Source organism: Myotis myotis, unplaced genomic scaffold (genome assembly GCF_014108235.1).
Source record: "Myotis myotis isolate mMyoMyo1 unplaced genomic scaffold, mMyoMyo1.p scaffold_m19_p_18, whole genome shotgun sequence".
Lineage (NCBI taxonomy): Eukaryota > Metazoa > Chordata > Mammalia > Chiroptera > Vespertilionidae > Myotis > Myotis myotis.
This window is the reverse complement of record NW_023416322.1, coordinates 23038033-23060841: the sequence shown is the minus strand read 5'-3', so window position 1 is coordinate 23060841 and position 22809 is coordinate 23038033. Positions and strand designations below refer to the sequence as shown.

Sequence of the window (22809 nt, the reverse complement as noted above, 5' to 3'; positions counted from 1 at the left end):
GGGAGATGTTGGGACTCAGGTATGAAAATTTCCTTCTTGCTTATGCTGTAGCTCAGGGATAAGGCTGGGGCTGGATTGTAAGCCTCTGAGCCCTAGTCCAGAGGCCTGTGGCCAGAACACAGCTCAGTGCCTTGGCATTCCTTCCCTGCTGTAATCAGTGTGTGAGCCTGGTCTTGGTAACAGGATCATTCCATCTCTATTATCCGTCATTTTGCTTCATGCTTCATTATTCCCTGGAACCCTCATTGCTGCTGCTTTACCAGTTCCTATTGTGCTTCAATTATTGGGAGCTCAGAGTTTAAATGCCAGCACTTTCCCTTCCTCCTTTGCCTGGATCAGGCTGCTATACCCTGCCAGGCGTCTCCTCCCTGACTTGTTCCATGTAGAACATTCAGATGACCTCCCTCTTGATAGCCCCACAAAGTGAAGGGCTCCTTCCTTCCTTTTACTAGGGACTACATGTTAAAACATTTGCTCATTCGCTGGTTCCTCACCTTTTATTTTTAGGAGAGGATTTCCTTTGAGTGCTCTGGGATGATGGGAAGTGTTCTCTCTTGCTGCTGGGAAAGCCACTGTAGATATTAAATATGTATTGCATTTCTACTCATTTGATTATCTTCTTCCCCAAAGTAGTTTAGCAAATTAACGTTGAATCTGTTTTTGTTTCTTAAGCAAGGAAAGAATTATAGCAGCTCAGTTGTTCTGTAGGTTTCTTGCCCAACTTCCTTTTCCCAGAATGACTTGTCCATACAATAGGGGGAAGGAGGAGAATTCACTGAAGAGGATTCTGAGTGTCCTGGCCCATGATGGATGGCCTGGTGGATGATGGGTCTGGGGAGGCACAGTGAGTGAGCTGTTTGAGTCTTTTCAACTATTTGCTCTCATGGGGTATTAGAGGAACAAAGAAAAGGTCATGGACATGATCTCATTTAGGCGATTATTGGACTATGACTAGACTATTATAGAAATAACCTTTATTAAAATGTTATCTTGTCTGAGATGGCTCCTAGCAGGATACATTCTAAGAACTAGTTGAGTGACAGCTTTTGAGTGGAAAGCTAGGAACGGGCACAGACAGTTTAGGGAGACTTGGTGTTGGTGTCTCCCTCTAAGGAATTGGCTGGTTTTAATACGATGACTTTGAAACAATGACTTTCCAATGCCTTATCTCAGTTTCATAAATTACGAGGTTTTTTTCTTCAAGTCTGGACAATCTTTGCAGGCCTCTTTAAAATTGCAAATAATTTTTTGATAGAAATAGAAATGTTATAAGTCATTATCAACTATTTATACCAGGGGTATTCTCTTGTAGATCTTGACAATTCAAAAGCAAACCAGGGCCCTGCTGGAATGCAACCTTCTGTAGGCATTGGGCAGTTTAGGGGAACAGAAGCAGAGAAAGTGATGCTGGACAGAGATGAGTTTAAAATGCCATCTGCTTTCCAGTTTTGCTCTGGTCTAGCCTGTACTTGTGGCCTCTCTTCCTGGCAGTTGGTGGAGAGAGCAGAGAAGACAAAAACAAATCAACATTTCTAGGGTTCTGTCATTTTGCCAGCCTGCCAAGGAGACAGACACTGTTGACAGGTTTGACCATAAGTTCTGTTTGGAACGGCTCAGGCCTTGTCTGGTTCTGTGTAGCCATAATCATGGAGCGGAGGAAGTGTGGTGATGGGGTGGCAGCAAGCCCAGTGCCCAGACCCCTACCTCTTGCTTTTGGCTACACCATCTAGTTTCACCACATGCATTTAGGATTGTCCTTTCCCTTCCCTGGGCCTTCATTTCTCCATAAGCAAGCGAGCCATTGATGTTGCAAGGCTTGGAGTGCCAGGAAGAGCAAAAGGGCAGAAGAGAGTAATCTTCCAAATCTGATGTCAGTTGAGGACTGACAGATTCTGGGATTACAAGATGATGGGAACACGGGGAGCTTCTGTTGGGGAGTCCAAAAACTTTATGGGGAAAGGAAGCCAAGGCGGAGAGGGAGAGTCCCAAAGGGGCCCTGCATGTGTTTTAGATTCTACTTTTATAGGTAAATTTGGAGCTCCTTCAAGGTGCTGGCTTGCAAATCATCAAGCCCTCAACTTACACATAGTTGATGAGAAGCCAACCACCCCTTCTTTCTGTCCCATAGGTATTGTTTTAGCAACAGCACGAATAGAAGCTCCTGCCCATTCAACTTTATTCACAGGACTGTGTTGTTCCCTCACTTAACTCCACCTTTCACAATTCCCCAGGCTTGGCCGACAAATATGACTGGGGAAGTGTTTAATTGGTACCCAGGGATAAATAACAGGTAGTGGGGAGTCCTCAGTGCAGTCAAGTGGGGGCTGCAGTGATCACTCCTCATTAGAAAATGCCCTGTGTGGCCGAAACCGGTTTGGCTCAGTGGATAGAGCGTCGGCCTGCGGACTGAGGGGTCCTGGGTTCGATTCCGGTCAAGGGCATGTACCTGGGTTGCGGGCACTTCCTCAGTGGGGGATGTGCAGGAGGCGGCTGATCGATGTTTCTCTCTCATCGATGTTTCTAGCTCTCTGTCTCTCTCTCTTCCTCTCTGTAAAAAATCAATAAAATATATATATACATATATATATATATATATATATATATATATATATATGTGTGTATATATATATATATATATATATATATATGTATATATAAAAGAAAATGCCCTGTGTGGAAAGGGTTGCTGCCCTTGCAAACTGCAGAAAAGAAAGTGTGTAAATAAAGTCGTTGCTATTGTTTCTTATGGGCGATTCTGTTCCCTGGTGCATGCTAGGAAGCACATTCCCTGGGGGTTAGCCAGCTATTGTTTTGACTTCCTTTGGTATTCCACATATTTTGTAATCTACATTAGCATCATGGGTTCTGAAACTTGGTGACACAGGGCTTTTGAAAGGGAGTGCTTTTGGCTAGGTGATATAAATCTGTTTCTCTTTAGAAGGACAGGGGGCATCTGGATGGAACTGCTAGTGTTACAACCAAGCATGGTAAAAACTGGGCCCAGAATTAGAAATGAGCAAAGCAAATTACTCAGTACTGTGGCTACCAGAGTCCAGCCCTGAACTTAAAAACAGGTCACATTCTAGAAAGAGACGGTCATCTCCCAACAGGGATATTTTGAGGTGCCAACTTTGGGGCAGAGACTTCAATAGAGGCAGGAGAAACCTCCACTTTTCCTGGGATACAGGAATGAAAAGAGAAGTCTGCTTTGTGCAATAAATTCATCATTTCTCAGTCATGAGGGAAGACTGAGAGCTCCTACTGAGAGTCTTCTGTTGCTCTCAGATGAGAATCTTCAAAGAACTTGAATTAATTTTCCCTTCCCAGTTGGTACGATCCTTGAGTGAGACTCCTCAAAGTACCAGCATTGTACTACCCAAGGAGGCCGATAGTCCCTGTCCTACACAAAGACAGGGCCAGAGTGAGGAGGAGGCAGAATGGGAAACCAGAGCAGAGGCCATCTCCTTTTGCACTGGTTTGGAGAAACAGCAAAGCTCTCTAAGGATGGATGCTATCATTATTATTTGGTTTTGCTGTTGGGGGTGAGAAGATTAATGAGGACTCGGTCTCTTCCAGTCCACTCCACATTCTGTCCACCATCTACTGCCAAATCCAGAGCATACATTCTTTCTTAGCCCACACCCTCTTATTTCAATAAGAATCAGTAAAACACAGTGGGGGAATGGAGGGACATCTGATCCTCTTTTACTATTTAACTTTAAAAGAGCTGTTTCTACCGAAACTACTGGCGCAGCTCTTTGGTCAATGGTGGCACTTTTTGGATAGAGGAATTGCAATCTTGTGTTCAACTAAACAACTGAAAAGTAGGGACATTGAGTAGAAACTTACACTGGGCAAGAAAGATAGTGCGAAAACTCCCTCTTGGGTTCTCCACCACATCCTGCCCACTCATGGTTTTCTGTACTCCTACCCCAATACCACCATCACCTCATCTGTGAAATTAAATACCATGCTAGAGCTGGAAGGGACCTTCAAGAGAACCTAGTTCAACCCTTTCATTTTACAAATTTGCAGACAGAGGGCCAGAGTAGTTAAGAGTTTTACCCAAGGTCATAGAGATAAGCACCAACAAGCCAAGACCTGACCTCAGCTCACATAGGTTTGCTGCTTTCTGCATCATACCATGCTCTTCCTTAAAAACTGTGGTGCAGATGCCAGCTGGTTTCTCCTAAGCTATCCTGGAGTCCAGACATCAAATTGTGGTGAGCTTTCTCTGGCTGCCTGAGGGAGGGCGGGATATTGACTAGAAAAATTTCATAAGCTGATGTCATCCTGATTTTGAGCCGAAGTTTAATTAAATGCTTGTTTGTTATTATATTGTAGTCTCAGTGCAGTAAAAAGATCTAGAATAGCTCATCATTTCTTTTGCTCTCAGTTTCTTTAAAAAGAGGAATTTGGGTTGAATTGCCTTTAAGGTCCATTTAAGTTTAAACATGGTATGGTTCCTTTAAGATCATTGCTGAACATTATTCCCCCCGCCCCCAGCAGTTATATTTAAGAAATGGGCTCTTTAGTTCATAATCTCCCATCAATCCTCACCTGGGAGAAATGTAGCTTGATTATGATTTACTCTGGAATATTGTCATAGCCTCCTGAACTTCAAGGGTGGCACAGCTCCTAAGGAGAACCTTGGGCCAAAGCTGTGAAGATGTGGACAGAACAGCCAGCACTTTGACCATTCATAGGAATTACCCAGCTTCCCAAATGTGGGCCTTGGCTGAAAGCTATGCCAACTTCTCTCTAGTGGCCTCGGGGGATGGAAAACTGAAAAAACTTGCCTGGTTTGGCATGTTCTGGGGGACAGCTCAAGACAGGTTTGTTAGTGGATCTGTCCACTCCTTCTGCAGAGAATATTACCTGCTTTCTGGTGCCTCACCCTGTTCCTCACCCACCCCTGGACGGCAGGGGAGAACTTTAGGAACGTGCTCTTAGTCTATCTTTAAATTAGATGTTGACTTCCTTCAGTATAAAGTCTCCAAGTTCGTTAGCCAAAATTTAAGAGACCCACACATATTGAATTTTCTTCAGTAAAAACAAACAAACAAACAAACAAACAAACAAACCCACAAAAACCCATCAGTTCTCAGTGGTAAGGAGGAAATGGTGATTTTGCCTAGGTTTTGAGACGCTGTCTTGCCCTGTGTTCTGTCTGTACAGCATCAGAGGTAACATTTCAGGCTATTATCTCTCAGGCTTTGCCCAATCCTATCCATTCATTGATGTTAAATCCTATCCAAGATAAAACGTTCTCTGGAATGGCCATGAATGTATAATCAGTAACACATAGTTTAATTATTTTCTCTCTCCTGCTGTATTGAAAGTTTCTTTAGAGCAGAGGAATGTCTTCTGCTTTTGATCTATCTGGTGGCCTCTGTGTTATATTTTGTGCTCAATACATGAGAGCATAATGGTTGAGCAGTGGGGCCAGTTTCTCCTGGAATCAGCCCTGTCATTTTATAGTCTTGGCCTATAGATTTATTGACATCTTTCGGGTTACACATATCCAGGCCTTTCTGGTGCTACATTTCACTCCTGGTGAGCATCAAAAGTCTAAAAGAAAAACTCATGGATGCCAGGATCCCACCACAGGCCTATAGAATGAAAACATCCGGGGGACAAAGTCTGGGCATCTGTATATTTTTTAACATTTCCTGAGTGAAATGTAAAACTATGGTTGACAAAGCCTGCCTCATGGCATACAAAGGTCACCCCTTCATGGAACTGTGACACCAAAGGCTTCCCAAGGACAGGTGTCACTCACAGACCCAGCCAACAAAGGAAAACCATCTATCATCATGGCAGGACAGTGCTGGGTTTAGGCTTGGATGACCACAAGCAGCTGATGTTCAAGAGCAGGACAGCCTAGGGTTAAATACATTTGAAACAGGGATTCTTCAGTTGAAAGCATTTTTTAAACCCTCACATATAATGACTTCGGGGAATGAGGACAGAAGTGAGAGTAGAAGCTTATCCAGAGAAGTGGAGAGGCCAAAAGCAAAGCTAGGATCATGGTAGGTGGCCGTCTGCAGAGGAGTGTGATTTCTAAGGCCCTCCTGACTCACTGTTCCATCATGAGAAACTCATTCCTTTGGCTTAAAACTTTGTCTCCTGTTAAAATGGAAATACCTGTGAATCACATCTGACTGGGTTCATCATGTGCTTACCTAAGAACACGTTGTGATGAGGTGTGAGGAAAGATCTGGAAAAAGTGGGTGGAAGGTTGAGGCTCTATTGCCAAAGGAGGAAACACATTGAGCAGGACACCCTGCAGTCCATGGATGCTGGGCAAATGTGGCCAATTCCATTTGCTCTCATTTAAGAGAAAACTGCTCAAAAGGGAGGTAAACTGTTAAATATTCTATACTTTCCCCCTGGCGGCCCTACTGAAGAGCTCCTTGGCTTACCTGGCCTGTGCTGCTAGCTTTTGAATTGAGAAGAAAGCAACAGGGAAGCAGCCTCACCCCAGGGAGATGGCCTCGTGGTCTAGGCTGGCCCCAGAGTGAGGGCTCTGAGCTCCAGCCCGAGGATTTTCCTCCGACTCGCTGTGTGGCCTCCAGCCAGTCTCCAAACAGCTTTAGTTTTCTTGCATGTCAGACCAAGATAAATACCAAACTTCCCCCCTCTCTGGGGCATTGTAAGGTTTCATGGTTGTCCCTGTCATTAATACATGTCCAAAGACCCTAAGAAGAATGCTTTTGAGAAGTTTTAAAGACTATTTTTTACTAGTTGCATTATCTTTATGATATTGGAGCTTATGTAGCATTAGGTGGAGAGGAGCATGCGCGGGTGGTAGGAAAATGGAGAACACATCTTCGCTCAGAAGAGTGGTGTTTGTAGTGGAAGAGAAAAACAGAAGGGCTTTGGGGTTGAGGTGTGAGGGAGAAAAGTCTACAATTGGTACCAGATGCCATCAGAAGCTAACGACCTGACAAACACCGTCTTCATAAAACAAATTCCTTAAAAAGGAAGCACATGGAAATATAAACTAGTGAAAGAATCTGCAGCAGCTGCCCTAAAACCATTTCTCACTTCATAAACAGGTCTGGGTTTGATGGTTTTTATTTTTTTGGTCTTGGTTTTATTTCATGTCACTTTCCCCCTGGTCTGTGCTCCCCTGTCTCACTCTTCCTACCATCTGCCAATGCTGGACAGACTGCCCACTGGTAGTTATAGCAACCGTAGTTAATGGAACCCCATCCTGGTGGAAGGAAGCTCATTCACAGGGTTTGTTTTGTGTCGTATCTCAGCACCGATTTGTCCTCAATGATGACATGGCATAATTGGATGGAGTTGTTGAAAAATAGCACATGCTATTTCACATTAATTTCTTGGCAGAATGCTGACATGGACCACAACCTTTAATGACTCTGTTTTCCAGTACTTTCCACTTAACACATTGAAGAAATACGTTTTGTGGACATCAGGGCATGTAGCCTCTATGGAACTTGGAGTTCTTTAGCATCACTAATGAGGTGTTCCGATCTGGTCCCATGGACAGTCAAGTTTCAGATACCTTATCCTGAGAGGTTGAATAGAGACTCAGAGGTAAAGATGTATTTCCTATACTACCTGTGCAATTATTAGGGTTGGGTTGGGGGAATTCCTGCTGACAATTAATAACCCCTTCCCCAAACTCATTTAGTTCTCCCTCTGTTGGGGCTTCATGGAGTGTCTGAGGTGTACCACAGCATTGCAGGGAATAACCAGGGCTTAAAGGCTTTCTTTACATCACACAACTCCAATCCATTCACCCTATACCTGAAAAGCATAGATAAAAGAAGTGAGAATGTCACTGCCATATAACTGCAGTCCCATGGGCATAGGATCACAAGCAGCAACTTTAGGACATTCAAATCAAATTCATCTCTTTTGGACCAGTGCTTTTAAAATCAATTCTCAATTATTTCAAGGCAGTATGTGCATAGCCAAGACATTTTATTTTCCACCTTCTTAAAAAATGTCACTGAACACTAATACAACTCAAGGAAAAATAAGGCAAATTGATGATGATGAAATTCACTGTAGTCATTTTGGCTAATATTTAGCATCACTGCCAACAGCACCGAGAGCAAGAAAATATCTTGCTGGACTAAGATGCTTCTCTTTCTGTCACTCCAGCTGTGTCCATCGGCCCTGTGGGGAGCAGAGCAGCTGTGCGCCACTGCTGCTGGAGCACACGGATGTGGTGAACTGTACCTCTGGGGGACCAGGTCACATGAAGTGTGCTATCACCTGCCAAAGGGGGTTTGCCCTTCAGGCCAGCAGTGGGCAGTACCTCAGGCCCATGCAGGTGAGTGGGAACCCGTGGTTATCAGGACCGAATTCCTGGGGAGAAAAGGTCTTCATGTTCCTCTCCCTGGCCCCATCAAGGAAGGGCAGGTGTTTGTCGATCAGGTGAAAGGAAAAATGACTCCAGCAAGCCAGGTGAAGCAAGGCTTTACAGAAGTACAGGTGTCTAAGAGCCAGTGTTGTTCCCATTATCTGGGTGTCAGTTTCTCTCCAGATGGGCAGTAGGTAGGAATGCCTGTTCCATTCTTCTCCCTCTTCTTTGACCTTCAAGATGAGATGCCACAGTTGAGCCTTGTCCACAATATGCAGGCAAGATGGGGGCAGCCACTTATCTGTAGTTCATGGTCTGACCCCCCAGTCCTCTTAAAGAAGGCTGGAGAAAAAGCTGATTTCCTTCCCTCAGTTCCTGGTGTGGGCATTATGTCATGATTCTAGCCTTGATGGAATTGTCCAAATTTCTACAAGCTACCACATCTCCCTTTCCAGGATTTCAAGGTGACTTGGAGGTAAGAGCGTGGCTTAGGAGACAGATCTGGAATGAAATTTTGGCTCCACTGTTTAATAGATGTGTAATTTTAGGTAAAAATCAACAAACAAAAGGAACTAACCTCTTTAAGCTTGTTCTCACATTTTTAAGATAATTAGGACAAAAGACTTTATGTCATTTTGTTATTCTGATGACTGGAAATAGTTTTAAAGTTGCTAGCAGAATGATAGGCACAGAGCACTCCATTAATCTACCATTATTATGAACATGATGCTGTCTTCTCAATAAAAAATTGTGTTTTCCACTTTTTCTTTAGAGAGCTTTTGGTACTCTACAGAGCAACTTAAACTTGAAATCGCCCATTAAGACATAACCATAATATGAGATAGAGAAAGGAGGCAGTAGGCCAAAGATAATAGTGCTCTAGGAAAGACCCAGCAAGATGCGGTATGATGAGGAATGGGTGGGAGTGTGACTGGCAGTCAGATTTCAATGGTTTGGAAGAAAGGACTTTTTCTTTTTATTTTGTACCAGTTGACTGCCAGCAGATTGTGGGTCAATGGAGAATTCACTTGCTTAGGGACAGTCAGAATTTAGAGACATAGTCATTGGCTTCAGGTGGTTTAGGATCTGCATAGAGAGAAACAGTTTCAATATACCTTGAGACTATCCTTGGTATATGATGCTTTGGTGATATGATGCTCTTATCACCCACCCATTCTTAACCCAGCTTAACTTGCTCTAGAAAAGAGAAAAAATTAACAACAACAACAAAAAAGATACAAAGATTGGATAAATTTTTGTGATAGGTAAGGAAGGGGAGAGAAGAGAAGACAGGCTTTGCAAGTTATTAAAATTAAGAGCAAATTCAAAACAAACATAGACAGTCCTTAATGAAGGCAGGAGAAAAACCAAGGCAATATATGCAGAGTTTGGGAGACATTCTTTAAATGATCATTGTGGTTTGAGCCAGACGTCCAGGTTGTAGGGTGTAAGGGACAGCATCTGAGTTGGGAGCTCACCCTTCACTGACCGTATGGTGGATTCAGCTCTCCAGCCAGCCTCTCCTGTCCACTCCCACCCCTAGGCCCCCACCCAGGATGGCCCCACTGTGGAAATTATACAATCCCAGCTTGTGATCACAAGACAGTGGGGATATTTGCTTTTTGTTGACACAAGAACTGAAACTAAATAGAAAAATGTGTCTGGCTTTGAATTGGGTCCTCCTGGCAGGCAACAGGGAAACATTGGGAAAGCAGGGCAGAGCTGGTAGCCAGGAGTGGGTGTCAGGGGTGACAGGTGCTTTCACTAGTCATTTTACCTCTGGCTTTGGCCACTGCTGGCCCCTGGCTGAGCCCCAGAATCATCTCTCCCACTCACTCTCTTTAGCCTTTGATAACCCTTTGGCTAGAGTGTCAGCTGTGTTGTGTGTTTTTTTTTCCAAACATGCCCTGAGCTCCCAGGTCTCTCAGGCTCTGTTCAGTCTGCTCTTCTCACTCCGAACACTTTCTTCTCTTCTCCCTCTTCCCCTCTGCTGCTGGGAAGTCCAGCTCATCGCTCAAAGGCCAGTTCCTGTGTCACCTCCCTCAGCACACTGTTCCTCTTTCCCAAGGATTGGGCAGTCCCTCCTCTCACCCCTTTGTGCTGCCTCACCACCATAGAACAAGTCCGTATATATGACACTGCTGTCGTTTTTATATATTATATTTCCTTTCTTTATGATCCCCATTTCCTACTTCTTTCATTGTTTGCATTCTCTGCATTATATTCTCTCGATTCACCTTGGAAGGGGGTAAGATATAACCAATAAAAGCATATCTCTCCCATTTTCCTTCCGTACCTCCCTCTCTCCCTTTCTCTCTCTCCTCCTTTCCATTCTTTCTCCTTCAGGTGTTTTCTGAGCCACCAGACCAACCTATGATTTGCTTTGCTGGTAGATTATGATCCGTGAGGGTGTTTTTACCCAAATCTAGTACAGAGCCTGGCCTTCCAGGCCCTCAGTCATTGTCTCTTCATTTATTTGGGGATGATAAACTCTAGGGCTACCCTGCAGAGCCGATGCCCAAGGAGATGACTGGAACCTTTGAAGTTGAACCACAAGGTTTGGAAAGTGCCTGATAGGAATTATCAGAGAAGTGTCCTGATAATATTAATTCTCAACTGTTCTTAGACACTGTGCACCATCCTCAACTGAGATGACAATGTTCAGTAGCTTTATCGGTTGCCTTATCAGTAAGGGTCCTAGCAGGAAACAGATGACATGCTTCAGAAGTGGGCAATTTCAGAGGATTTAAGAAAGGGATTAATTAATTGCAAAGGTAGCAGCAGTGTATAGGAAAAGTACAGAGGGACAGTGCAGTCCCCAGGGGGAAGGGGCTGTTAGCACCCAAGGCCTAGAAGGTTGACTGTAGGGAGCAGTTAGAGAATCCGCAGGAAAAGAGCACAGGAGCTGTGCAGAGAGGGTGCCGAAGGGTGCAGCAAATCTGCAGCAACCCTCTAGGGAAGGAGAAGAATCAGCACCTTGACCTCTCTTTCCCTCCTCCCTCGCTAATCTCCTGCCAGTGTGTCCTGGTCAAAGGCCTGAGATGCACAGGGGCCAGTGGGGGAGGGTGGAGAGCGGAGCAGGAGACATATGTAGAGGGCAGCCCACAGCTGGCCTGGCGGAGCATCCCCGTTCAGTGGTTCTCTTACACAATGGGTGCCTTCCATCAGCATCAGGTTGGGAGGCTCTGTGTTAATACAATAAGGCATAAAAAGGGAGAAAGGCAAAACGATTTGTACCTCTTTTGAATGTCTGCACAAATAATCTCCAGGAAGATCTTTTGATAAACGTTTTGATGTGACCTTGACAGAGGAAAATTCTCTGTTTCTAGAAGGACATTCTGCTCACATGCTCCTCAGGGCACTGGGACCGGACAGTGAGGTGTATGCCCCTTGATTGTGGCCTTCCCGACCCAGCTCTGGTGAATTATGCAACCTTCTCCTGCCCAGAGGGAACCAGCTTTTTGCAACGCTGCTCTATTTCCTGTGTCCCACCAGCCAAGCTTCAAGGTATTGTTCAGCCAACCAGGCCCTATATGCAGGGTCCCTTCAGTCCTTCTCTCCTTGGGGGTACTTTGAGGATCGTCCCTTCACCCCAGTCCTCTTCCTATCTGCTCTGTGGGACCACCCTCTTCTGATAACACCAGCAAAGTCCCCAAAGGCAACATCACTCTTTCCAACGACCTGGAAGGATCCCTGGCTCAGGATCTCCTTACAGAGAGAACTAAGGCGTTCTTCTATTTTTATTCGATTGTATGTCCTCTGGAGTCAAGCCAACCAGCAGTGTCCTGATAATATTAAGGAGAAAGCTACACTTTTTCATACATATTTTAAAATTTAATATTTAAAACCATCCTATGGGTGTGATGCTTTTAGTTCTGGTTCATAGATGAGAACGCAGTTATAAGATTTGTTCCTGGCTCTACTGCTAGTCACAGATGAAGACTAGGATGAAGGGAGGAAAACCGGCTCTAATGGACCCCATACCTGCTCCTTACCTCTTCCTACACTTCCCTGTGCCTAACAATGGCTTGTTACAAATGCAGCTCCCTGAGCCCCATGCTAACAGGTTCTGATGTAGAAAGAAGGTCAGGGATGGTCTGGTGATGGGACCATGACAAGTCCATGGATTGCAACTTGGAGAAACTGTGCCTTCTAGTAGGCACATGGTGTGGTGTTTAAGCAAAGAACTCTGCAGCCAAACTGCCTGAGTTCAGTCCCTGCCTCTGTCTCTTACTAGTTCAGGCAAGTTACCTAAACCCAATTCCTCATCCCTAAATTAGGGGATAATAATGAGATCAATTTCATAGGGTTCTTGAGGTTTGAAGTTTACATGAATTACTACCTGTAAAATGCTTAGAGCAATGACTGGCTTATAATAAGTACTATAGGAAGGCAATCCATTATTATTATTATAATGCTTCCCATGATTCTGTTAGGGAATAGTTATCTGACCTCTATTCTGTATAGTAGGTCACATTGGATGTTCTGTGGGTAAGACATATAGGATAAACACTTGTCCCAAGTTTTCAGTGAAGTAGCTCAACAAAGAATAATGTCCTTTCCAAGAATGCCATTACATTGACAGGTTTTGGTTCTTTCTGGTGTGGTGTTTCTGCACTCTCTGTTCTGACCACCTGTACTTCTCTTTCCTGGAGTCAGGACTCAGCCCGTGGCTGACCTGCCTTGAAGATGGGCTCTGGTCTCTCCCCGAAGCCTACTGCAAGTTGGAGTGCGACACTCCCCCTGCGATTCCCAACGCCAACCTGCTCCTGCCGCACTGCCTCCAAGGCCACCATGACGTGGGCTCCGCCTGCAGATATGAATGCAAACCTGGCTACTACGTGGTGGAAAGTGCAGAAAGTAAAGTCAGGAAGTAAGTTGGATCACCTCTGGTCTTCGCAGTTCTCTCTACCCCCCATACCTTGCTCCTGTTCCCTCCTGTAAATCCCAGACCATTGTTTTGGGAGTAGTAGTAAGAGCTTCTGAGTTGTCCAGTGCTTATTTTGTTTGTTTGTATAATTATGACAGGCAGGTTGACCAGGTGTGCTTTCTGAAGATATATTTTTTCCCATAGCAGATCCCATAGAGTTTCAACTGGGTGGTTTTTTTTAAATATACATTTTTATTGATTTCAGAGAGGAAGGGAGAGAGATAAAAACATCAATGATGAGAATCATCGATTGGCTGCCTCCTGCCTGTCCACACTGGGGATCAAGCCTGCAACCTGGGCATGTGCCCTTGGCCGGAATCAAACCGAGGACCCTTCTGTCCGCAGGCCAACACTCTGTCCACTGAGCCAAACCTGCTAGGGCCACCTGGGAGCTTTTGAAAAGAATCTCTGCCCTAATGATCACTTTCCTTTAAAGCAGCGGTTCTCAATCTGTGGGTTGCGACCCCTTTGGGAGTCGAATGACCCTTTCACAGGGGTCGCCTAAGACCATCCTGCATATCAGATATTTACATTACGATTCATAACAGTAGCAACATTACAGTTATGAAGTACCAATGAAAATCATTTTATGGTTGGGTCACAACATGAGGAACTATATTTAAAGGGCCAGAAGGTTGAGAACCACTGCTTTAAAGTAAGTGTTAGGAGCTTCCCAAGTGTCATTCTGTGTGTGGGAATATCCTCATCAGGACAGTTAGGGCTTATGGTTGAGACTCTGAGAGAAACTGCCTGGGCCACTCCCCAGTTTAGATACTTATTTGCTGTGTGATACAGGGAAGTTGTTTTGTTTGTTTTTTTCTGTGTCTCAGTCTTTCTCCTCTATAAAATGAGGTTAGAAGTAATAATATCTGTATGGGGACTAGATTAATATGTATAAAACATAAGGTTCAGTAAATTTAATTTTAGAGCGTAAAAGTCAATACGTATTAGCAATTAATATTGTCATTATAGCCTCTCTGCTTTTTTCTTCCTGGGCTCTTGTGAACACATTTTGAGACCCCGAAGCCTAGCGCCTGTCTTCTGACAGCGTGGTGACCAAAACACAAAAGCTTCCAGCATGTTGAAGAGGGAGGGCTTTGAAGACAGTCATGCTGGGGCCCAAGTCCCAGTCACCCCCCTTTTTATCAGCTGACCAAATGCAATCAAGTTACTTAACTTTGTTTGGAAATTGAGGATATTGCCCATATCACAGTGTTGGGTTAGGATTAAACAAGATAACACATGTCCAGCCCAGTGCCTGCCTTGTGCCAATTGCTCAATAAATGATTTCAGAAAAAGAACAGTTTTCTAAACAAACAGAAAACTTTCAGAAAAAGAAACTCCTTGTATTCAGTAAATAGTAGCTATTCTTTTGCTATTATAAATTAAGCCAATACAGGAGAAAATCAAATTTATTTCTTACCCAGGACTTTATTAGAAGTCTGACTATAGTAGATATTTTTTTAAAGTTTTGTTTTGTTTTTTTGTTTGTTTGGTTTTTTTTAGAGAGCAGAAAGGAAGAAGGGAGGGGAGGAGAGAAAGAGAGGACAAGAGAGAGAGAAACATCAATGTGAGAGAGACACAGTGATTAATTGCCCCCTTCATGTGCCCTGACCTGGGCCAGGGATCAAACCTGCAACTCAGATACATGCCCTTGACCGGGAATCGAACCTGTGGCTTTTTGGTGTGTGGGGCCTACACTCTAACCACTGAGCACAGTGGCCGAGGCAATTCCCAGTTTTCTTAATGTGGGGTAGATTTTCCATGGCAGGAAAATCCCCGATCAGACTCACCTGTGAGAGGGGGAGAGGCAATCCCACTCCTTGTCCTCCCAGTTTGAGGAGGCAAGGGCCAGGTTGAATAGAATACTATAAATAATTCTGATGAAAAATTCACAGACGGCAGCACTCTAGTTCAGTGGACTCTGGCAGGTATAGTCAACAGTTTTTGACAATGGAAAATACATTTGCATATGATTTTCATAGGATCTAGGTCAGGGGTCCTCAAACTACGGCCCTCTGTCCACATGCGGCCCGCCAAAAACATTTATCTGGCCCGCCGGGTGTTTTTGCCGCCGCTGTGTGCATAGGAATTTGTTCATTTTTTTTTTTTTTAAACTATAGTCCGGCCCTCCAACGGTCTGAGGGACAGTGAACTGGCCCCCTGTTTAAAAAGTTTGAGGACCCCTGATCTAGGTCAGTTTGCATAGGCACATATTGACAGGCAGTGAGTGCACTGGTCAGTGAGGATGGTATGACAGCGAACCTGAGGCTGCTTCCTCCTGTCTCCTTGCCTCCATTTTCACACACATGCACCCCATTCAGGTGTCTGCAGAGCAGTGCGGTGAAGAATAATTGAGGTGGGGAGAAAAGTCTCAGGACCAGGAAGAACTAAGGGTGGCAGGATTGTTTCTAGCTCTTGGGCCCAATGAGACTCCCCTCAGAACTGTGGGACTTCTGCCTGACCCTGCATCTCCACTCCAGGTGGGAGCACACAAGGGGCATTCATTGACACAACTTTTCTAATGAATTGAGAAACTGGAAGCTTGGATCACAGCGTCAGCGTCAGCATCGTGTTGAGGAGAAATTAAGTTATTTACTGCCCCATGTAAACTGGTTTAAATCTCAGTTTGTACCTGTTGACATAGCAGGCGGCTGGTTGGTAATCAGAAGTTTGCAGGTCGGTGTAAATCAATGTCACTTGCCACTGGTGTTTACGCAACGAACTGTGTTAGCCTTGTTCCTTGCTCGGTGGAAAGAGCCCAGAGTTGTATAAATGGGGCCCTCATCTTCTTTCTAGGGCAGCCGTGGGCAAACTATGGCCCGCGGGCTGGATCCGGCCAGTTTGAAATGAATAAAACTTAAAAAAAAAAAAAGACCGTACCCTTTTATGTAATGATGTTTACTTTGAATTTATATTAGTTCACACAAACACTCCATCCATGCTTTTGTTCCGGCCCTCCGGTCCAGTTTAAGAACCCATTGTGGCCCTCGAGTCAGAAAGTTTGCCCACCCCTATTCTAGGGCATGTGGGCATGAGGAGAAGAAACTGAGAAAAGCAGGCAGGGAGATCAATCCAGACCCAGTCGGCACATGCTGATTTGATGCAGGTCTGTGAGCACTGGAAACGCCCACCTGATGGTCACATTGGCAACTTGCTGTTTGCATGACCCTGAACCATGTTCTTAATTCCCCCATGTCTCAACGTTTGCATCCACAATGTGAGGCATAGTAATTATGTCTATCCAACAGTGTTGTTTTGAGGCTGAAAGTGGATAATGTCCTGACAGCATTTCATAAACTATGAGGTTTAATCCATGTTCTGGGTATTACTTTTTGTTGATTTCTTTTTCAAAGCAGAAAACAATGACTCAAATATCAGCTAGGTTCCTTCCCTTCCTGCTTTTTCTCAAGTCTATTGAACATTGTTTCAAGAGAAAAGAAGTCTAAGTACTGGATCTGACTTCTCCTTCCATCCAACCTGTTTAAGCTTCATCCCATTCCACATGGGGATGTCCAATGGCACAGCTGCAGCTGGCAGTCCCACCTGCATGCTCTGTGCCCATCCCTGGGTTGGGAGTGAAGATCACATATGAATAAGACCAAGGCCCTGGCCTCAAGGAGCACACAGCCCCCATGCTCCCTCGCTCATGGGTGTTATTTCTCCTAGAAACAGTGTGGAAGGGGACATGAGTACAAGTAGGAGCTTTCTCCTTTTCCCTGTATTCCTTGCCCCTCTTCCTGCAATTTGAGGGTGGTGCTGCCCACACTCAGTCTACTTTCTGAGATCAGGGAGATGTTATGGCTCAGTCATGGGTCAAGTACTCTGAACTTGAAGTCATGAGTGGAGTCAGCATCACCCAAAGGCCATGGATTCTCCAGAGGCAAATTGAGGAAGATATAAGTGAATGTTGAGGGGCAGAAAAAATTAATAAAGCAAAAATAAATGGCCATTATCTAGTGCAGCCATATGATCATACAGCCATATCATGAAATATCCTGCTACCATTAATGATGTTTGGAAGAATATTGAAAACATTCACTATATAATCAACACTAAGTGGGAAAAAGCAAGAAAGTGATTGTTATAAATGGCACAATCCCTATTTTCCATATGAGAAGTACATTTTTATCACTTTTTCATGGGGTTTTGACTTTCCTTAAGAAATCCAGAATACTTGTGTCTTTTAAAAATTAGTGAAGCAGCATTTTTGCATGTTTCATTTTTGCAAGTTTCTTTAAGGCTTCTTTATTTTTGGAGATAATAGAGGAACAAACAGAATTGTAACTCCAAAGAAACTAAATTTTAGGTAGTTTCAGGAGTTCTTTCTTATTCACATTTTATAATATCCACACCCACTCTCCTTTAAGCCCTTTCCTTTTCTCCCATGCAATTTACTTCCATATATACATCATCATTAACGACTCCTTTGTTTTATTACCCTGACTTCCTAGGGAGCTCAAATAAATGTGTTTAACTTAAAATTTATCAAAAACATTATATTATAGTCTCGCTTTCACACACTCATAGTTACCTTTTTCTCATTAGGTGTTATCCTTATGTGTGAAGGTTAGGTTAACCTCATTAGGGCCCATAATTAATTTGACTTCTAAATTATTCCAACCTTCTAACTTTACTTAGGCTCTCTTTCTATAAGTCATTCATCAAGAAACCATCCAAAAGGTACCCGTCAGATCTGCTTCAAAGTAATTATAAACAGCCATCCTTTTTGAGGGTTGCCCATGGGATCAGCTCTTCCAAAGTACATAAATCTATTTAAGTTCTATAAACACAAGTCTAGGTCAAGAATGCAATAACTAGGTCTCATATTGTACTGTTTACTGTTTAATGAATGTTTGGTTGGTAAACCTTTTCAGTAGGTTTTTCTGATACAACTTGGGAGGTGGGCCTGGGAAGCCCTGGAGCTAGATGTGTGTACTTTACCCATCTCCACACACACAAGTCATTTGTGTGGCAGGGAGTTAAAAGCATAAGGTCTGGGCTTTGTCATTGTGGGTCAGTGATAATGATGATGGTGATATTGATTCCTCCTGTGTTCTATGTGTGCTAATAAATGGCACAGATTTATTACAGAATAAAACAAAAGTATAATATAACATATGATATTATATTCTATAAGCTGCTATAATAATAATACATTTCAGTATATTATTATCCCCTATTATAAATGAGGAAACTGAGACTCAGATTATTGCTAATATATAGTGTTAAAACTATTATGACCCCGAAGACCAGGCCCTTGGGTAAAAAGACTTTCAAGCTTCAGGAAATTAGTTTATTTCTATGGGCCTTCCCTCCCCCCGTCTTCCCCCCCATCTGTAAAATAAGAAAAAAATCTTGACTGACTTCAGCTCTGAAGTCTATGTTGCATTTTCTACCTCAGTAGAATCCATAAGAAGAGTTAACACTTGCCTTTAAGAACATGGAGAGAAGTGATATATAATAATTTATTGCCACCAGGAAATAAAAAAGAAGCAGTGATACATTATAAGCACAAATACTACTTGGGCATGATCTTACTGGGCAATACTTAAAGGTTATACTTAGAGAACTTTTAGTTAGAAGGATGGCCAAAGTTTTATTCTCTTCCTCTTGAAGGGTTTTGGTCATTTGTTCTCCACTCACTCCCAAGAGAACTGAATCCGGTCTTCCTTGAAGATAGAGTTTTGGAAATTTTTAAAAATTTCTAGAATTGAGTTTAATTTGTAAGTTAAAACTTTCCTGAAACTTCTAAAGAAGATGATTTAGTCACATTGCTAGGAAAGCCTTTTTAGTCCCAGGATTACCTCTTGGCTTAGTGTTCAATTACAGATTCCAGGGTCAGTGTGATCTGAATTTGGATCCTATCTCTGCTATTTATTAGCTCTGTGACCTCAAGCAAGTTACTGATTTGTGTTGATCATCACTATTCTTATTTTATAAAATGAAGATAATAGGAAATAGAGTACTTATAGGGTTTTGTAAGGATTTAATGAGAGAATGGATGTAAACAATCACAGTTTTTAGTTTTTATTTAATTTTTTTTTGTTAATCCTCACCTGAGGGTATTTTTTTTTCATTGATTTTTAGACAGAGTGGAAGGGAGGGGGAAAGACAGAGAAACATTGATGTGAGAGAGACACATTGATTGGTTGCATCCTGCATGTGCCCGGAAAGGGGCCAGGGTTGGAGCCTGCAATTGAGAATCGAACCTCGGACCCTTCAGTCTGAGGGCTGACACTCCATCCACTGAGCCAAACTGGCTAGGGCCAAACACAGTTTTTAGTCATAGTAATCTTTCAGTCATCAGCAGCTGCTTTTTATTTATATCATCAGCAGCAGCAGCAGCATTTCAACCACCTTAGTTGCTTTCTGTGTGCTTAACAGGTAACCTCCTTTAACAAGAAAAAGATTCAGCTACAGTTTTATCAGTGGCTGTTGTCTCCCAACCATGGTTGCTCCCTATGCTCCAGAAGAACAGCATAAAAGCCAGAAAGAGTGAAGTTGACATTCTAAGTGGGAGGTACAGGTCCTCAGTGACCAGCTCGTTGGGGAAACACATTTTTCTGCCTATTAAAAATGCACACACACATCAAAACAGAAAGATCATTAAATTGTAAAGAATGTGCACTTTCTTCCCCCAATCAGGACCTCTCTGAATGCTTCATTTCATCCCGCTGTCAGCTCACTGAGTTATCCAAATACTACCAAGGCTTCAATAGACCATGAAACGGAAAAAGGGGAAGAGGGGGGGGGAAATAAATGGAAATGAAATAGTCAGCAAGTTAGAGCTGGACACACTTCAGAAATGAGGGTGGGCAAGTAGGTTAGGCAGGTCTGGAGGAGACGGGGAAGACGTGTCCTGGAGACATTGCCTAGATTTGTAGGCTCTTTTAATCTTTTTGAGCCATAGCTTGAATCTCAGGTTCACCTGATTTTATCCTACTATAGGAAGGACAAGAAGGAGTTGGGTAATGCTTAAACTCCTTAAGTGTCCTGGATTTGTGATTTTAAACAATCAGTAAAAAAACTACCTAATTTTTAAGCTAATATATGAGTAGGTGCTGAACATATGTACATATGTATGTATATACATGTGCTATCTATGATTTGTCAATTAAGGGATATAATCACCATGTACACTCATGCATCTATGAGAAATAGAAATTTTTTTTATTAAATCATTGTCTGGCTTTTTAGTTTTTATAGTAAATACATTCAAAGTTTATCTTTGGAATCCTCAAATTCTCTTGCCATTGTAGGATAATGTGAGCTTCAGGCTAATTTATTATGGCCTCTTTTGGCCTCAAAGGACTGCATGTCTGTTCCACGCCTCGGCCACTCAGATGCACACTTGGGTGCAGGCCAGCTTACCGCTGCAGGCTTCACACAGCCTTGGTGACTAGCATGCAGGCCTTCACTTGAAACACATTTATTGAACTCATACATTCCCCTGTGACCTTCAATCCTAGTCTAGGGAGCATCTTACTGTAAAAACGATCCTTCCTCTTTTGATTTTATATTGATTGTTGATGTCTCTATTAATCAGAAAAAAACTTTAAATCTAGACTGAGGAAACACTGGCTTGTTCTATATAAGCCGGTAGGACTTTCTTCATCTCCTAAGCTTTCTGCCCTTTCTCTGCTTCCTTTTTCCTTCCCATCCTCTGCGTCAGGCTCTGCTAACTCCTCTGCAGCCTGCAGGGTGAGCATTACTCTTTGCTCTCTAGTGATGGGGTTATCTCAGGCCAAACTGATTTATGAACTGTCTCCTGAAGGATTCTGGGTGGGACAAAATATGAAGAATTAATTGGGGTGGGAAGATTGAGTAGAATAATACTCCACACTCATAACACACACACACACACACACACACACACACACACACACACACACACACACACGGACACGGACACAAGGACACTCTGTGGGCGGTGAGGATGGAGAGGGGAGTGTGGTTGAGTAGATCTTTTGGTCACCAGAGCTAATGATTTCTGCTGCTTGTTGAGCATTTATTGGACTACATGCTTTATATAAACTAACTTATAAAATCTTCTAATGAACCTGTAAAGGAGCTATTATTATCCCCATTTTTAGATAGGAAAACTGAGAAAGGGTAAGTAATTAATTAAAAGTGAGAGATTTATTAAGAGCCAAAGCTGGAGTCTGAGCATTAGTCTCCTGATACCAAATCTTCTGCTGCTCACTGTTTTCCTGATGGGAGTCACCCAGGGCAGTCACTAAAAGCCTGCTGAGGGCTGCTGTGACTTCTGACTCTTCCTCTTCAGTTAAGGAAAATTGACCAGGAGAAGGTTAATTAGCCATTTCACTCCAACCCTCATCAGAGGGATGACAGATCAGGAAGACTGCAAAGATATGGTTTACCTGTGCCAATTCCAAAGTCCTTAGGTGTGTCACAACCTTCCAGAAAGTTCTCATACCTCATTAGTGGGTTTAGGTTTTATCATTTCTGTGGCTTCTGGACAAAGAGACATGCAAAGAGCTTTGTTTTCAGGAAAAGCAACAGTGACATGCAGTGATTGATCAGTTAATTCCCAGGGGAGTCAGAGAGGAGGGTGTGGATTTGTGTATAACTGATAACACTTTCTATCACACTTGCCTGGTGAATCAGACTGACCAGGAACCAGGGAGGTAACAATACCTAGAGGGATTCCTAAGATGAAAACTTTGTGAAGATGACCAAAGGATTTTTTACAAGTGGGAGAACCCACCCTCTGAAATTGAATTCATATCATTTGTGGCCTTTTCCTACCAGAATTTTGTCCCACCTGACTTGTCATGGCCCTGCTGCACCCTCCTTCCCTTCCACAGGGGCCATATACAGGCATATATTTTTTTTTCCATTTAGGCTCCTGTCCAAGGCTTCAAACACGCACTACCTGTCAGACCTCTGGGTTCTTGCATGCTCTGTTTCTTCTTTTTGGCATGCCATCTTCACTTTGTCTATTTAATGAACCCATGTCAAAGTGTCCTTACCTGTATTCGTCTTCTTTCAAGTTCCAGGCACAACTGGTGGTCCCCTATTGTAGTATTAATGTTTGTTTCTACAACTGCTGAACCTAGTGTAGTGCGTGGACACATACTAGGAGCTCAGTGAAGATTTGTTGGCTGAACTTACCAATGGACAAATAGCTGAATGATGAAAGATCGTGAAGGCAAGAGATTCCTACTGAACATTTCCATGTTTTGGACCCATTTCACCTGCATTTCAGCATAATCACCAGTTCCTCAAACATGGATTGAAGGGCAGAACAATGTTAATAGCTGTTGTATATGCTTGTGTTTGAGTTGCATGTATTAGAGCAGCGGTCGCCAACCGGTGGTCCACAAACCACTGGTGGTCTGTGAGGTCCAAAAGGTTGGCGACCGCTGCATTAGAGAAACCTTGGAATGTTTTTAGATCTGGGGGTAACTGGAGCAGATTTGGTAGGAAGATAACCCTTCAGCTGTATGGAGAATGTACGAGAGGGGCCAAGGAACTCGTGGAAAAGAGGGGTCTGTTGAACTTGAAGTGAGAG

General features: G+C 43.3%; 1 protein-coding gene across 1 annotated transcript in view; it reads left to right on the top strand.

Moving 5' to 3' along the window:
- The window catches only part of PAPPA2 (pappalysin 2), a 241901-nt gene that overhangs the window by 164306 nt on the left and 54786 nt on the right, over nucleotides 1-22809 (top strand). Inside the window, exons 14-16 of the mRNA XM_036344757.1 lie at nucleotides 8140-8311; nucleotides 11671-11848; nucleotides 13001-13214. Coding sequence (XP_036200650.1) covers nucleotides 8140-8311; nucleotides 11671-11848; nucleotides 13001-13214 — 564 coding nt within the window. The remainder of the gene's footprint in view (nucleotides 1-8139; nucleotides 8312-11670; nucleotides 11849-13000; nucleotides 13215-22809) is intronic.